At 38.2% G+C, this 17,131-nt stretch overlaps 2 protein-coding genes across 5 annotated transcripts in view; one reads left to right on the top strand and one right to left on the bottom strand.

The window, feature by feature from the left end:
* Nucleotides 1-867: 867 nt before the first annotated feature.
* Nucleotides 868-3,145, bottom strand: nipa1 (NIPA magnesium transporter 1). 2 transcript variants are annotated; one of them, XM_020632521.3, is made up of 5 exons: nucleotides 2,953-3,145; nucleotides 2,663-2,710; nucleotides 2,452-2,542; nucleotides 1,759-1,919; nucleotides 868-1,609 (listed from the first exon to the last, which is right to left on the bottom strand). In XM_020632521.3, the coding sequence occupies exons 1-5, from the start codon at nucleotides 3,080-3,082 to the stop codon at nucleotides 1,116-1,118; spliced, it is 924 nt and encodes a 307-aa protein (XP_020488177.1). In that variant the 5' UTR covers nucleotides 3,083-3,145; the 3' UTR covers nucleotides 868-1,115. The 2 variants fall into 2 exon arrangements, with proteins under 2 accessions (XP_020488177.1, XP_065812197.1); XM_065956125.1 differs by having other exon boundaries at nucleotides 2,922-3,039.
* Nucleotides 3,146-5,825: 2,680 nt separating this feature from the next.
* Nucleotides 5,826-17,131, top strand: part of herc2 (HECT and RLD domain containing E3 ubiquitin protein ligase 2) — a 55,799-nt gene continuing 44,493 nt past the window's right edge. For 2 of the 3 annotated variants that reach the window (XM_065956123.1, XM_020632431.3), the window contains exons 1-9: nucleotides 5,828-5,871; nucleotides 7,455-7,563; nucleotides 9,165-9,258; nucleotides 9,979-10,110; nucleotides 13,178-13,400; nucleotides 13,922-14,022; nucleotides 15,649-15,790; nucleotides 16,495-16,599; nucleotides 16,714-16,885. In XM_065956123.1, coding sequence (XP_065812195.1) covers nucleotides 7,492-7,563; nucleotides 9,165-9,258; nucleotides 9,979-10,110; nucleotides 13,178-13,400; nucleotides 13,922-14,022; nucleotides 15,649-15,790; nucleotides 16,495-16,599; nucleotides 16,714-16,885 — 1,041 coding nt within the window. In that variant the 5' untranslated portion in view covers nucleotides 5,828-5,871; nucleotides 7,455-7,491. Of the gene's footprint in view, nucleotides 5,872-7,454; nucleotides 7,564-9,164; nucleotides 9,259-9,978; nucleotides 10,111-13,177; nucleotides 13,401-13,921; nucleotides 14,023-15,648; nucleotides 15,791-16,494; nucleotides 16,600-16,713; nucleotides 16,886-17,131 lie in introns of all 3 variants that reach the window. The other variant, XM_065956124.1, reaches the window with a different exon arrangement.

Here is a 17,131-nt window from a genome sequence, read left to right as displayed (position 1 = left end):
TTGGAAAAAAAAAAACTTTGTTGATCTTCTAAAAATCTCCAGCTCTATAGAGACGGCTTCTGAAATCACACTAAATTATTCAGAGCAACACTAAATAAGTCAAAGTGTAGGTGATGCCATCCTGACACAGTCTAGCAGTGTGTGAAAGAAATAACTTTTAAGAGAAAGCCTTGAGGGCAACACAGAATTGTTTCCAGCTCAAATACTTGTGTTTTTAACAGAAAACATGAAGTCAGCAAATTAACTCTGATACTCTGGAAATATTTTGGCCTGCTGTGAGAACTGAAAAAAGTTTAACAATTAAGAAAGTTACGTAGAAAAAAGGAAAGAAGGAAATTATTTTAATCTTAGTTATAGTTCATACAAATGTAATGTTTTTATATCTAAACTGTTTAAAATTAAGATAGAGTTGTAGGATTAATGTGGTAGATTTGAACACATGTTATTTGTGTTAATTTTTGTGTTTCTGTGGAGCAACTTTTAAATGAGTGGATGAAATGAAGGTCTGTGCACATAGTTATTAAGTTTAACACCTTACAGTCAGACATCTCCTTATCCTTCAGTAAAAATCTACCGTAGGCAGACGTAATTTAACTCAAAAAACTGTATTTTTTAATAGAAGAACATTTTGTGATTAATAGAAAAATTTCAATAGTTAATTACGATTTATCCCATTTCTAATCCCATGTTTGAAATTTAATTATTTCGCATTTAAATATAAAAATTCCATTCCCATCTGGGATAGTCTCCCGCTGCAAGGTTCATGTGTGAACAATCAAATCAGGAGCATTTCAGGAGCAGTCTTCCTGTAACTCACAGAGTGCACATGTTAAAACGGCTTTTGTTAATCATACAATCGACAAAAAATACTTTTGCCAAAAGAGGAATGTATTTTATTATACTTTTTTATAAATTATTTGTATTTGTAGGTTACATAGTAACTAAAAACTGTTTCACAAGAAACAGTGAAGTGATTCAAGTAAAATGTTAAATTAAATTAGTATGAAATAAACCAAAGCTTTGGTCATTTACTTTGTAGTCTGTGTAGAACAAAGCAAGTGTACACTCTGTACTGTAATCAAGCAGTAGTATAAAGTCCTGTAAATATATTTAAATTAGTCTGTCTTCGTCTTCCAAGTGATCAAAGCCTCTTGAGAAATGCGGAGTAAAACGACTCCGACACACACTGTTGTCAGACCACACAGCATGGCGAGGCTGTCCATCATAGTGAGAGCCGTCCACTCCTTGAAAAGAAGAGCCGAAGCCAGAATCACAGTGGAAGTGAACGTCACGTAGTATATGGCCTCAAACATGTTGGAGCTGAAACTTTCCAGGGCCTTGTTGATGAAGAAGAACTGTATGAGAATGCTGACGGCCAGCGTCGCCAGGAGGCCGAGGAAGAGAGCCAGAGCATCGCTGCTCGGGGGTGCATCTCCAAAAACGTCCTGTGCCGCCAGGCCAAGTCCTTTGCTGCTTGGGACTGTGAAGCTTCCCAAGAGGGAACATATAGCGACATACACCATGACGTTTGATTTGCCATATGCTGGAGCAATCCACACAATTAGTATGACCAACAGGAGGACCACCAGGAGGGCATAGAGTACAAAAACTGCAGGATGAAAAATGTATATCTTCATTTAGAACAGCATTATATTTAGTATTTTTGAGAAAGATATATGCTCCAGATTCTAGCTCACGGTTAATAATTCATTTTGACAAACGCATCAAAGTAAAATCAAGTAAAAACAAAAATGTCACCTGGGTCTGAAAGCCTCTCCTCTAATTCCAGTCTTGTTGTCACAGTCTCTGCTTTAGGTGCATGAATGATGAGCATAACAGAGCCGCAGCAACATAACACACAGCCAAGCTTCCCCAGGATGTTTAAATGCTCCTTCAAGATCTGAGAAGCCAGCACAGCCCTGTTTCACAACAAAAAACATTACTGCAGGATGTGGATTCACTCTGGAGTCCAGACAGTACTGTCAGAGCAATTAATTTGATACCAGGGCATGACATGCTGCCCTCTGGTAGATGCAAAGCAATACATTAACACAGTGAAATTAAAGATACCATGTGGAATTTCTTAAAGAAAATAGTCGTTAATGGCATTAGTGGCTGTTAAGTGAACTGCAGTCAGCATCCCTTTTCTTATACATAAGTTACCATCCTGAGCATTTACAGTATGAGACATCTTCGACTGTATAAAACAGCACGACATAAGCACATCTCACCGATATTAAAAAAAGTCATAGACCTTTGTTTTACATCATTTATGGTTGGCTAAAAGGACTGTTTGTCAATGCACAAGTTAGTTTCATGGATCATAGTTTCCATTAGTTAGTGAAGCTGTTGAAGCTGAAATGGTTAAAGATTGGAAAAGAGCTTCTGCTCCCTGCTGGTGAGTTGTTCTAGCTTTTTCTAAGTAGATGACAATTTCATTATTTGACTTACCCAAATAAAACTCCCAGGGCTCCTAGAGGTGTCACTATCACAGCAGGGGCCACATTGTACGCCAGGAAATTCCCAATTTGACCAACAATCACTATTACAAACAGGGGATGTAAACAAATATATATGCAGCATTGTTTTCTAAGTCAGACAGGACGATGTAAAGATGTATTTGAACTGCTCATCCACAGTCGGTAGAGGGCGCTATACTCACTGGACACTGTGCCACTCCACCACACCACATCTGTTAGGTACGACCCTCCTGTGGAAAACACACATCACAGAGTTTCAGGTGAATTGTGAAAGGCTACCTTAGGCTAAGTAAGGTCTTTTTACCTGCTCTTTTGTAATGTTAACAGACAAAGAGTAAGGTATTTAACCTGCTTTTTGTAAAGTGTCTTGAGAAAACACTTGTTATGAGTTGACGCTATACAAAAATAAATTGAATTGAATATATGAGGTGTGCTGTTTACAAAGGGCTGGTGTCCCGCTGTTTCTGTGTACCTCTGTCCCGAGAGCGTAAAATTCCCTTCTTTTGAAGCACAAATGTCGACCCATTGATGAAACTTGATACTACTGCTATCACTATTCCAGCAACGGGCAGCGGAGCACCACTTTGGGACTCAGTTGTCATTACAGTGACTTTTTATTTTGGGTTTAAATATCGAGCGACAGAAGGTCTACTAGCCCAACTTTATGATTAGGAAGCAGGAAGTGAAGCAGTGCGCATGCTCGGTTTCCTTAGCACCCGGCTGTACCATTCCAGGATTCCCTTTTCAAACTTGATCAATGACGCTTACTGTGAAATATGAAGTGGTATAAATGTGCGTAACATTAGGGTATACTGTAATATGTCTCAGCTTCAACATGAATGTTGTCGAACAAAAATTAACAAACAGTTATTTAAAACCAGTCATTTACAAATAGGCCTAATCTTTCTGTGAAAAAAATGCATATCAAACACTAGATGTTGTGTTTGGTTAATGCTACGAGATGTCTTGTGACAATGATTGGGCTAACTTTTAAATCTTTGGAAAAATACTTTGGTAAAGACGTATAACTTGAATAACATGATGCTTTGTTATCAATATGCCTATACAAAAATAATTTCTCTAGAGATGAATATGCTTAGGCTATGCCTATCAATAACTCGCATAATATAGGCCTAGTCCACACTCATTAGGCTACATGAAATATATTATTACATTTAGCATATACAATAAGATCTCTCTCTATATATATAGATATACATATATTTTTTAAACAGTAGGCCTATCTTATTTTAAAACGTCATAAACATTTGATAAAATCTATTCATGTATGAAAAACTCTTTATTGGGCTATTTTCCTATATAAAAGGCTCTTGTGTGAGTTTATGGACTGAATACTCTTTTGTTAGTAATTTCAATATTTTTCCATCACAAAATGTTATGTAGAAAAAACGTTTTTCTTATTATAAAAAAGAAGGTTAGGCTACTTTTATCCCTAAATGCCCCATGAAGTACCTCACTAATTTCCTCAATATTACAAAGACATTTGGAACATGTCATTTATATTTCTAAAATTTGAAACTCACAGAAAGAGCTGAATATTTAAAATAATCTGTGAAGGAGCTTCAGTTTAACATGGCGCTTTATAGTGGCTACACAACACAATTTTTTCAATCAAAATCTGAAATCCACAAGTAAAGGAAGTAGAAAAAACAAGGATTTTGTCTGAAAGGAACTTTCACCCTTAGATATTTTGCCTTGTATCTGCCTAGATAGACTACCGCAGTTGCATAAGAAAACAGGTGATTTAGCAGTTTTCACAGTTATCGTTGTTTTTATGTTCATCACTAAATCAGACTTGAACTATTTAATATCCTTCTTATGGATGATTTCGCTGGTCTGTTGTAGGAAATATATTAAAATTTGGATGCTCATTTTGCAGAGTAAAGGTTGAAAACTTGAACTGTCATTCCACATTTTTGACTCTTCATGGAATTTCCTATTAACTAGTAGTCAATAGACTGATCAATATTAGCTGAGTGGTCAGTGGTCACAAAGGCTATAAAATGACTACATAATTTGACAGATTACAGAGCAAAAAATCAATAAGAGGATGGATGATGACCCTTCACAAATATAAAAGAAACCTCTATAAAATGCAAACCATCTGTCCTTGTATTATTTTGAAGTGGGTTAGAGACAAAGTTCTGTCTAACTCCCATTGGCATAGGGTTTTACTTGAATATGTAAATTTAGCAGAAAGACAATGTTTTTGGTAGAACATGGGTTATACACTTATGTCATGCATTGGTTTACAAGATGGTTTGTGTTGTAGAGTTGAGAACTATGCCTCAAAGTTATTTGTTATTCTATACTTTATTCTTGTTATAATTTGTCTTTGTGTGTATTGCGTTAAATTAATCTTGTGCCACTCACCTGTAGTTATTTCAATGTGTATTTAGATAGATAGATATAATCTTTATTATCATTGTACACAAGGACACAACAGCAGCAATCCTAAACAGCAGCATTTACAAAAACAACAACAAAAATATATGAGAGAGAAATGGTCAGAGTGGTCAGAGCAATTGCTGTTCAGTGAATGAATGATAATAATAATAAATTAATAGACAGTTATGGTGACTGAAAGAATATATACAGTTATTATTTTGCAGTGACTGATTAATTAAACAAATATAAATATAGAGATATAGTGCAAATAAGTGAAGTTATAGTGCAGTGAAAGAGTATATACAGTTATTATTGTGCAGTGACTGGATGAGTCAATTAACAGTTTTAGTGCAATGAATAAATAAATAAATAGACAGTTAAAGTTAAAGTGCAGTGACTGAGTAAATAAATAGACAATCGTAAAGCAGTGAATTACTAAGTTATTGCACAAGTGATATTGAACGGTTAGCAGTGGTTCGGTAATTATTGCACACATTTGAGCCAAAATGTTGAGTTTAAATGTTTTTTTTTTTAATGCCTATTTTATGCCAATTCAAAAAATAAATGATTAAATAAACTTTTTAAGATGAATGATAAATGCTCTGTGAAATAAATACCCACACCCCTTTTCTGGGGAAACACTGCCACCAAGCGGACATTTTGCCTTCACTACAGGTCAACCCCGCCTCGCTTATGTCCCGCCTCCAGTACAAAACAAGCGCTCCTTCTATGACTCTAGTCGGCACCGAGCGGGCGGAGTTAAGTTCAGTCTTTGTAATTCTCCCTTCAAATAAGAAACCCCGCCCTTGCAGGCTGTGTCGGGAGGGATCCCTCCGTGTTGAGTCTCTCCCTGACGACGTGATGACGTAATTTGTTTCCATGCGTCGTGCGTCAGTCCGCGACCTGCCAATCAAACCTCATAATGAACGTTAATGCAGCAAAGCAGCTGAGGGGACGAGAATAGCTCGAGAAGACACCGCAGGTACATTTTACATCTGGTTTTATTCTGTGCACATTGCGTTGCCGTACTGTCAGAAACATTGTCTCTCTTTGTGTGCAGTGTCATGCCTCAGCTTGTTCAATGAGAGCTGCTTTAATGTTAGCTAGTTAGTTGTATTAGCGGTCTAGTAGCTAAGTGGTTAGCGGTAGCCTCAATGCTAATGTTATCGTTACCAGGCACTAGGTGTTGCGTTGTGAACCTGCTGATCCTGTGTCAGTGTGCTGTATTCTTCACCAACCAGTATTCTCTCCTATTGTCTGATAACCGGGTTATAAACATGATAACAAGGTTAACGCAGACCGTGTCCTTGTTAGCATCTATTGCTGCGATATTCTCGTTTTCCTCCCAAAGTCTCGTCTAGTGTTTTACTGACGGATTCATCTTTGGCCTCAAACTCCAGCGTCTAGATATTTTATTGAGGCTAATGCAAGAAGAGTCCTGCAGCTGACTTGTCAAAATACTGCATTATGATTTAGTACAGAAAGTACAAACATAGTTGCATGTAATGAAGAGGTTAACCCAGCTGAGGCATCTTCACGTCATGTCAGCTGAAACATATAAGATTATCCACATGTGGAATTAAACCTGGCAACTGTCTAAGTTTGGATTGTTTATGAAAAAACATGTGGTATAAAAAAAACGAGTAGTATAATCCTATTGGTTGCCAACTGTGTTAGGCTTCCCTGATGTTTACATCTGGATAATAATGTGGGTTGTTACACTGGCTAGTTGTGTAATTTTATCAGTTTGAGGTAATCTTATTGTAAAGTTTCATGTTAAAACAGATTGGTGGCAAACTATTCTTTTGATAAGAAAATTACAAACAGGCCTAGAAATGAACATTATGTTGTCTTACCTCACTTTACTATCTTTTCTCTCATTATTTAGAAAAAACCACGACAAAAACGAGAAATTCATGAAAAAAAAAAGATAAAGCGTTTTCCACTATCTATAACTCTAAACATAGGGGTATAAAAAACAGTAGTAAAGTAACATATTAAGGGGTTCACATGTTCAGTGTTTTCACCGCTTTCAGTCAGTGTAATGGTCGGATGTAGTGCTTTATTTCTACTTTGAATCGTAGTATTTTTTTGTTCTACATTTGTGAATATAATGCTTCACATACAAAACGTTTAAATTCCATGTGAATCATTTTTTACTGTCTGTTTAATTTGTATAATAAAAAATATATTATATCCCTTTTCTTCCATCGGCCAGTCAGTGATTTGAAGAAGTGCTCTACATTAAACCAAAATATGCGAATAAGGAGGCACTCAAAAATAAACTACAAATATATTCAGGTTCATTATTACAGAAAACCCAACTTTTTTCCACATCTCTGAATCTTGCAATTACCTGAATAACTGGATAGATTTAAAAGGCGACCTCTTTCAATTAGTTGGTAACACAATAAACCATAACCACCAAACTGACTTGCTCACTTTCCTATCATGTAACGGTACAAACACTCTATGATGTCAATCATTCTCTGCTGCTTGTAATCTAACCTTGAGTCTTTTTATATGTCTTATAATATAACAGCCTTTTATCTCTTTATTATGCAGGTTGGCTGCGTTTGCAGCCAGGAGAGGGGAGGGGAAGATGCCTTCTCCATCTTTTACCCTCGATGCTCAGCTGAGATTTCATGACAAATGGCTGAAGATAGACTTACAGGTACTGTACATATAGGAGGGAATCATGTAACATTACTATGATTTCAATTTCAGAAGACAGCATGTCTTTGTGGACTTGGTTGCATATGGAAATCTAAAAAGTTTTATTTTTGGGGCTTTTATGCCTTTTATTTAGAAATAGAAGGGTGGATAGAGTCAGAAATTGGGGCAAGAGAGAGTGGGAAATGACATGCGGGAAAGAAGCCACAGGTCTGATTTGAACCTAGACTTCCGCCACTTCTGAAATTGTTCAAAGTTTGAAAACAATTCCCCACAATTACTTAGATTTCATATTTTCCTGTATGAGATGAGAGAATTTTACTACCGTAGATTATTTATTGTGTTTGCCTTCCTTTATTTCGGCACTCCCAGAATGTCTTTTGTATCAAGACACTGTATTACTTCTTTCTTAAGTAATAACTGCTGTCAGTTTGACAGTGTTTATCATGTAGGAGGCATACTGTAAAACCTCTTAACAACAAAGTAAAAATGACTTTTGATCCCTTTTATTCCAACGTGCTGTCTTTACAATTCTGAAAAGCAAATGCATGTGACAACAGCTGACATAGACATCTAAACGTTTGCTGTTTTAAGGTTGGAGTCAAACAGAAACACTTAATTGTTCAAAATACATCTTCAACCAGTGATCTGCAAGCTGTGTCAGGCCTCATGCACAGATGATTGTTGTTTTTAGAGGGGAGGCCTATATAATAACAGTGGGTGCAGGTAAAGCGTGCTTTAGAATAAACAGATCTTCGTTGTGTTAACAAAAAATAATTGGTGGTAATTATGGTCTTTTGTGAATATATGATGGATTTAAAGTAGAATTGAAAACACTCTGGCTCTGCTTTCTCTTCACTATAAATACACTTTGCCAAAAGCTGTCTGCACTCATCTCCACAAACTACATTCTGTCTGGACCAACACTGACCTTCTAACATTGTTTTGCACTACAAAACAGAGCCTTACATTTTGACAGTGTCATATTTTCCCTCTGTTAGTGATCTCCTCAGTGCTTAAGGCAGCTTAAGTGTCATGTGTCTGGTTTGGATTATTCTGAGTGCTGTCATGTATGTGCTCACATATTTTTGACATTTAAGTCATAAGATCCTAGAAAGCAAGAGCTGGCTTTTCACTTGTCAATAGTTCCCAGTAAAGTAAAGCATGACAAGTGAACTGCAAGAGTGGTGACACACATTTTACAGTGAACGTATCTATGAATAAGTTGGAACTTACTACTTGATATTCATTTGTTGGTGTTATTATTCTGAGCTGGGTTATGTAGATTTAACAACAGATTAGGGTTATTTTTATTCAATTTATTATTTAGGGTTATTTATTTCCACTTGTGAAAGGGATAGAATAATTTAGAGAAGAAAGAATTAAAGGCAAATCACACACAAGGGACTGGTTATTTTCAAATGCTCACAAAAACAAGATAATCCGGCTTCATATAAGCTGTGATTCCAGTCCACTCATAATGTGATTATAGTCTGTCTGTAATATACTCATGCATAACTTACAAAACAAGCACATTAAGACTTTCAAGTGAATGCTGTGAATGTGTTGTGCTGATTTTCTGTTTCTTACTTTCCTTGGCAGCGGGCATTCTCTCCAGAAGGACTGAGTGAGATGTGGAATGAAATGGTAAAAGATGAGGAGATATCATTCAACGGAGAAGAATCAGCTCACCCAGGTATGACACTCACAGATTACAGAATCCAAGCATCCAGTAGCCCTCTCTCTGTTTCTTACACATTTTACACAGTGCTGCCATCTGTTTATAATGGCAGGTTCATTTTAATACGCTGTGATGGATGATACGTGAGCAACTGACAGGGTTGAAATTCATTCCAGAAAGGTTGAATTGTCAAACAATTCTACCGGTATGTCTTTTCCTGTTTAAAAAAAAAACTTTATTTGTATTCACACGGAATAAAAAAATGATTATACACTCGTCATTGGTGAGATAACCTCCAGAGTGCCCCACTTTTTTGTTTTTACAGTATAGATATAAGAATACAGATGTATGAAGTCTGTCTTTTCCGTTTTACTTTCCTTGACCTTGAGGGAAAGTGTCTTCAGGTGAAGGAAAGACGTGAAGAAGAATTTACAAGCACTTAAAAAAGACGCTGGTGACGCAGTGGTTAGTGCACACGCCCCTTATACGGAGGCTATAGTCCTCTAGGCGGGCGGCCCAGGTTCAAATCTAACCTCTGGCTGCTTCCCGCATGTCATTGCCCACTCTCTCCCTCCCTGATTTCCAACTCTATTCACTGTCCTATCTCTCCACATAGATACTGTTGTGAAACAGATACTTCCAGGTCGTTTCACTCGTCAAAAAACAAAAACATTCCAAGCAAAAAAGGCTATTGGACTGTAGAGTTAATGTCAGACTCTCTTCTGATTCTTTCAGAGGATTGCACTGACTGCTTTGGAACTCAGAAGAAGGATGAACCCAACGACAAAGAGAAGAAAGAGGAGGAAGAGACGTCAACATCTGTACATCACTCCATCATAGAGACATGGGACTGGGGGCGGCAGCCAGGTGAGAGAGTGAGATCATCTGTAGTGGGGGACTACTACGATGCTGCCATGATTCTCCTGTGATAGCTGTTGTTATTATACGCCTCTCTGTTTCCAAGTAGGGTAATTAATACCACGTTGACAGCAGATGGTTTCACAACACCTAAATGTCAACTAGCTGCAATGATACTGACCGTTTCAACACATGGCCAACCTCTCTGTTTATCTATTTCACGTCTGTCTGTCTGCTGACGCGAACATGTTTTTCTGGTACGTGAGACGTGGAAACTCTTAAATGACATGTTGCAGTCTGAAGGTCTGAGTAGTTATTTTTACCCCTCAGAGTGTAATCTTGGTAGGCGTTATAATGTGGACCAGCATGGGGTAGCAACTCTCACCCCAAGCTGTGTTTACAGGCTGGACTGGGTGTGACAGAGTCATGGTACTGGGAGATAACATGGTTAGGGGTTGACAGGGGGGGACGTGGAGGATCTACATGCCTTGTAAAACCACACTTTGCCCGAAGCCACCTGGCTGCCCTGCTCTTTTTCATAGACTGAGTCAGGAAATGACTCGGGTCTCATTGTGCAGTGAGTAACTCGGTCACTACATGTAAGAGTGCTCTGACTCTGATGCTTAAAGTTCAAACAGCAAACTTCCTGCTTTTCCATTGGGTGGTCAGATATCTGGAATATGTTTATCTCAACCGTAAGAGAACAGACCCGACCTGTTGTTGTGAAATCAGGATGGGTCAGGGACACATGGCAGATAGGATCTGATTCTTATGTGTTTTTCTCTCTTTTCCTTTTAATATCCTTTATAAAATGTAAATGAACCTCTGCGAGTCAGGTTGTTCTTTAGCACAAGCTACTTTAAAACCATGACTATTATATAATGAATAGTCAAAGACTTTGTCTGACTACGATACATATCTGACCTGACAGCCAAGCACAGCTGACTGCAGAGAGGCTCATACAACCTCAGGCCAGTTTGGCTTAAAAAGCTCAAGTGGATTTAAGACCTGCTATTTCTAACCATCTCATCTTCCCTGCAGTGTTTCTGTATAGAAGCATTATAAAGCATTTTACTCTTGAACTAGATCAGAACAAAGGGTCGGTTGTTAGAAAGTCTGCAAGCAATAAGCACATGTATCATAAGACCCTTTCTCAAAATACCGTGCTGACCGATATGGAATTTTTGGGGCTGATATCAATATTAGGAAGAGAAAACATCCGATACCAACTAATCGGCTGATATCTTTCTTAGAGCTATCTGCGATCTGTAGAGAGAGATATAGATATAGTTATAAACATTTCCCCCCCCTTGACACTCGGGGGGAGTGATGCTTGTTGTAATCCATGTAACACACTCTGCTGGTGACAGCCAGAAAGAGAAATGCTAGTGTAATGCAACAATACTTAAATTAAATTATATTTGGTGGTGAATTAATGTAGTAATATTGGTGCATAACTGTGATTAAATTAGCCGGTACTGATAGTCACTGGATATGATAATATCGGCTGATATTATTGGCTGGCTGATTAATAGTAGTAATAATATTAGTCGGGCCTTACTTATAACACATTGTAAAATGACTGTGTTGCAGGTAAACAAAAGAGTTAAACATTTTAAAAATATAAAACGAATATTACTGCATTATATAAATTAAGCAGTGAGTTTGGATGAAAAATATGTCATTTATTAATCCTTCAAAGGAAAATCATTTTGTTGCACACACAGGCCTGATATCCACACATGCACACTTTGAACCAAAACTCAAACATCGCTACGTTGAGATGTCGGAGGGGAGGGGGGTTTGTCAGATTATTAGTCACCCTGAGCAGTAAAAGGTGTCTTGCTCAAGCGCTCCCTGATAGTACTCAGTAGGTGAACTGGAACCTCTCCAGTGACCAGTCCACACTCATGTTGTACTGCTCTGTGCTGGACTTTCATCAGTCAACCTCTGTTCCCCAGGCGGACCACAAGGACTGAGCTATAAATGCTGCAGGTTATTTTTAGAAGTTCACAGAATGTCACTTTTCCACTTTTTCACTGTAAAGCAAACAGGACATTACTTCAAAAAAGAAAATGACTTCACATTTTCTAAATGATATACTTTTTTTTAAAGATGCCAGTTCATTTCCTTCTCTCCGTCAGAAAGTTTTACGATTTTGCTAATAATTATAGATGTTTTGCATTTACTGCAAGTACATTTAAAGAAACATTTAAGCAAGTTTATCTGTCAGAAATGTGTTATTTTTTTAGAAGAAAATATTTGATGGAAAATGAAATACAACTCGCAAAGGAAAGTAATCTTAATAAAAAAAGTGTAACCGTATCTTCAGTTTTTATATAAAATGTCAACAGCTCAATATTGAATTTAAAGCTCTAAAAATGTGTATTTCTATATACGCCAAACTATAGCATCCATACATGGGGCGTGGGCACTAACCACTGCCCCACAAGCGCCCCTCATTTCAGTAATTTTTTGAATCTTGTATTTAGATATTGTAAATTATTCTCAAACAGTATGGATACAGCTGTAAGGAGGATGGTAAAAATAAAATAATTTTATATGCAAATACTGAAATAACACTTAATAAAATAATTTAAGTTGAAGCTGGATTGCTTGATGTCTAAATGTCATTGTGTTTATTAGGGCTGAGTATTTCCCACAACCCCAGAATATGATATATCGATACAGAGGCCATGATACGTATCGTGATATACTGTACATTGATTTTGGATAATGACCAAGTCCTATGTAGAATTCACTTCAACAGCTGTTCTTTTTTGTTGAGAATAACAGCAGAGACATATTAAGGATCATGCACCTTAAAACACTTCAATTCAGGTCCTCTGAGATTGTAGAAATACATACAAATATTTAAATCCCAGAGATATGGCTAATGTGTTATAGTGAACTGCACCATATGTCAATTGTCTTCACAGCTTTGCAGCCGTATCCTTTCTGTAACATCTGCATAGATGCATGTATTTGCAAGGAGCACATGAGGATATATTTCCATAGCGATTTTTTTGAGCACAGCCCTAGTGTTTATTCATACTCATTTTCTCTGTGCATACAGATGAGACTGAGTTGAAGGACTGTCTGCTCGTCCTCGTTGACGACCAGCAGAAGCTCTCAGCTCAGATGGCCAAAAGCACCCTCTCGGCCCAACGCCTCCGTCAGCGCCTGGTCATCCTGGAGCGCTACCTCATCTCTCTGAGCCACAGCATGATGGAGGAGACCTTCTTGGTCGGCTGGAAGATGCCCCCAACCCCGCCACTGCCAGCTGCTGACAATAAGAGGTAACAGTGATGAAGTGATAGAGTTTACAGGATTACAACTGTCCCATAACAGCAAAGAGCTCCAATGTCTGATGAACTAGAATGAATACCCGGGGGCTTCATAAATCTGAACCCACTGGAAAGAAACTTATTATGGTTTTATAAATCTATTATGGAATATTCAACTTTTTTTAAATTTTTTTTTAGCTATGACTGATTCAATGTTTTTGTAGACTGTGGCTTTGTCACAAAACTCTTTGGAAAAATTTAAGAAATGGCTGCCAAAATGTTTTTTATAATTGCTGTGTGACTGCAGTGTTGGTATTCTGAAGAGAAAAGGGTTGTTTACAGCGATGTTCACAGCTCAGTTTTTGAGGACCTTATGTGTGCAGAATTAACAGGTTGTTCATTTTTGCTTGAGTTCCAACTTAAAACGTGGTGTTTTTGCACACACTGTTTCCTGTTTTCTTTTTGGAGGCCTCTTAAACACTCTCACTCTTACATGCTTTCTAAATACTTGTGTGTTTTGGTGTGTTTTTCAGTTCTCGTCCGGCCAGTCAGGGCGTTGAAGGTTTGGCCAGAGTCGGCTCCAGGGCAGCTCTCTCTTTTGCCTTTGCTTTCCTGCGTCGCGCCTGGAGGTCGGGTAAGAACATCCTGGGATCCTGACTGTGAAGACGTTGTGTGCTCTAGTTGTGTTGATGAAAGCTGCTGTCATGTTTATGGAGCTTTGCTCAACAGCTGTTCATGGATGTGTTGCACCATGTTACATGCTGCTTATAGTAAACAACCCGGCATATTTCTGATGCTATGTTTTTAGCCCTAGCTTGTGTGTCATGTGGGTGAAGGACTGCTGGAGTTCATGACTCGTAACATTTCTGCTATGTATCAGATATCTCACCATTTAAAAATGTCCTTTTGGGTACCTGTAATTTTTAATCATCATGACTGAAAAATTGATGATCAATCCCTGCCTAGAAAGTTATACATATTTACATTGTGAGATGTAGATCTGTTCGACTGAGTTCTTTTAAAATTGGAAGTGTATTCCTCTTCATGTATGTACAAACATTTTGATATAAGACTATCCAATACAATACCAATACTATGATCTAAAAAAAGAACAGAGAGTTGGGTTTATTTTACAAGTAATGTTCAGTTAAGTCGGCCTTATCTCAGCCTGTTTAATTAACGTATCACACAGTTTGATTACATTTAGAAATGAACATGTTTGGCTGAGGCTGTGTTTGTTTAAAGGCTCTTCATTGTGAGCTTGACAAGTACAGATGCTGTTTTTGTAATGTGTTCTGATGTGAGGTTGAGAGCTGCCTGTCCACAGGGACTGGGTGGGAACAATGAGCCGGCCTACTCTCTGTAGCCTTCCTGTAACATGAGACACACGCACACGCACGCACACGCACACAGTTGAGCCTCTCATCCTCAGTCTAGGTTTATTCCTGGAATACTCGGTTAAAGCAACACAGTAACCAACCAAATGAAAACATATACACATTCTGGATATTATCGACTCTGTATCATTTAAGTGCAAAGATAAGACCATTTGATCTGATTGTATACAAGTCCCTTGAAGATTAATGTCTATTAATACATGCAGGGGTGATACCATATTCATAAAGATTCTCAGTTGTCCTGATCAGATTTCAAAGATAGGTACTGGGACTTGATAAGACATTCTCAAACTGATCTCTTTCACCTACACAGAGCTATTTTCAGCTGGCCCAATCCTTTGTTTCACGTCAGCTGTCAGACAGGTGATTTTACCCACAAAGCTTTTATGCAGAGCACTGCAAAAAAGTGTCGAGAGCTGAATGATTAAATCTTTTAATGTGAAACATGCAAAAGATGCATGGAGGACAAATCTTTCATGGGAATACAGTTCATTCAGGTTACTCACCAATGCACCAAACACCTGAAGAGACTTTAAAAAAAAAAAACGTACAGAAGAAGAACAGTAAAAATGCAGGCAACTATTTTCTTAATACTTAGCTGAGGTATTCAATAAATAAGAATGACTAGATCTGGATTCTTTATCTGAAGTATTTTGTGAATGTTCATGTATCTATAAAAGCATCCGTTTCATTTCTGACCTTGAGAAACAGAATATGGAAACATATTTGTAAGCTAAAACACTTACTTGTTCTTAAGCCTTCTTGCTAGGCTTGCAAAATTGTATATTGTAGCCCTCTTTCCTGTATCAACTAGTCTCTTTGCTGTGTGTATATATATAAAAATAGTGTTTTGTGTTTTTCAGGAGACGATGCAGATCTTTGCAGTGAGCTTCTCCAGGAGTCTCTGGACGCTTTGCGAGCCCTCCCAGAGGCAACACTGTTTGATGAAGGAACCGTATCATCGGTGTGGCTCGAAGTTGTCGAGAGAGCCACCAAGTTCCTCAGGTTGGTTATTTAAAAGATAAATTATCTGCACTTATATATAGAACTTTTTTTTGCCTTCAAACCACTCAAAGCACCTTTACACACTTAGTGAAGTACCAAGCTGCCCATCTGTAAGAATCATTCACACACTGATGGCTATAAGCTGCTTACAGATTGCAGGTCTGCATCGCCATACTGAAGTTCCATCAGTACACTTTTGTACTTACACATTGCATCCATAATGGTGTAATATTGGTGTCCCAGTATCTGAATTCACAATTGAATGATAACTGTGCAGAAACACCATGAAGAAGCGCAAGATGCATGTGAGCAAACAGCGGGAGCTCCACATATACAAAGCGCTGTTCCCCCTTACCAGCTCCGAAGTGACAAATTGCCAGCTCGTTCCCTGAATTAAGCCTCTGTCACACATCAGGGGAAGAGAAACTTCGCCCCATTATTCTTCCTCTGTGCTTTACACACTGCACGTGAGGTGTAACAGGGTCAAACTGTAAGTATTCTGCCTTCAAATGGCAGTCTGTAAGAGTTAATAGACTGGAAATAGAGATCAAATCGCTGACCTTTCGATTGAAGGACCCACTTCACCACTAAGAGACAGCTGCCCCATTTGTTAAACATGCAATCCTTTTTTATATTTTTGTACGTGTGTAGTGTACCTTTTGTTTACCAATTAGAATTCTCATGTCTCATCTTTTTGGGACCAGTGACGTCCATGGAAGTGCCAGCAGCAAAGGAAACATTCCTCTTCAGGACCAGCACCTGGCCTTGGCCATCCTGCTGGAGCTGGCTGTACAGAGGGGCACCCTAAGGTAACTAGATACCCTCAATACCTGATGATTTGCCTATGCTGATATGCTTCTGCAGCTGAAATGCAGTATAACTCACTGCTCACTTAGTTTTTTGATGTCTTTGTCTTTTTCCAGTCAGCTGTTGTCTGCTGTCCTGCTGCTGCTGCGCCTCTGGGAAAGCGGCACCAGAGAGATGGACAATGAGCGCTCCACACAGGGGACCAGCGCCCCTCTGCTGCCCCTCTTGCAGCGCTTTCACAACATACACAGCAGCAAGGAGGAGCCCATAGCTGAAGAAGAAGCTGAGGTGAACATTTGCCCTTTTCTACCTTCATCTGTGTATCTCAATGGCATTGAAGTACAACAACAAAGGAATTTGAGAAAGAAAACATTTCTTTCTATTTATATCACACTTAGATAGAAAACCAAACTAAAAACAAAATGTTATCACAGAAGATCTGTTGCCTGGTGTCTTATATAAGAACACCTGTCTTAAAATAGACCTCTTTTACGTTGTCTGTTTTTAGCTTGTAAAAACTTTGATGTTGAATTC

This window comes from Labrus bergylta, chromosome 6 (genome assembly GCF_963930695.1).
Source record: "Labrus bergylta chromosome 6, fLabBer1.1, whole genome shotgun sequence".
NCBI lineage: Eukaryota > Metazoa > Chordata > Actinopteri > Labriformes > Labridae > Labrus > Labrus bergylta.
This window is presented reverse-complemented; position numbering and strand designations above follow the sequence as displayed.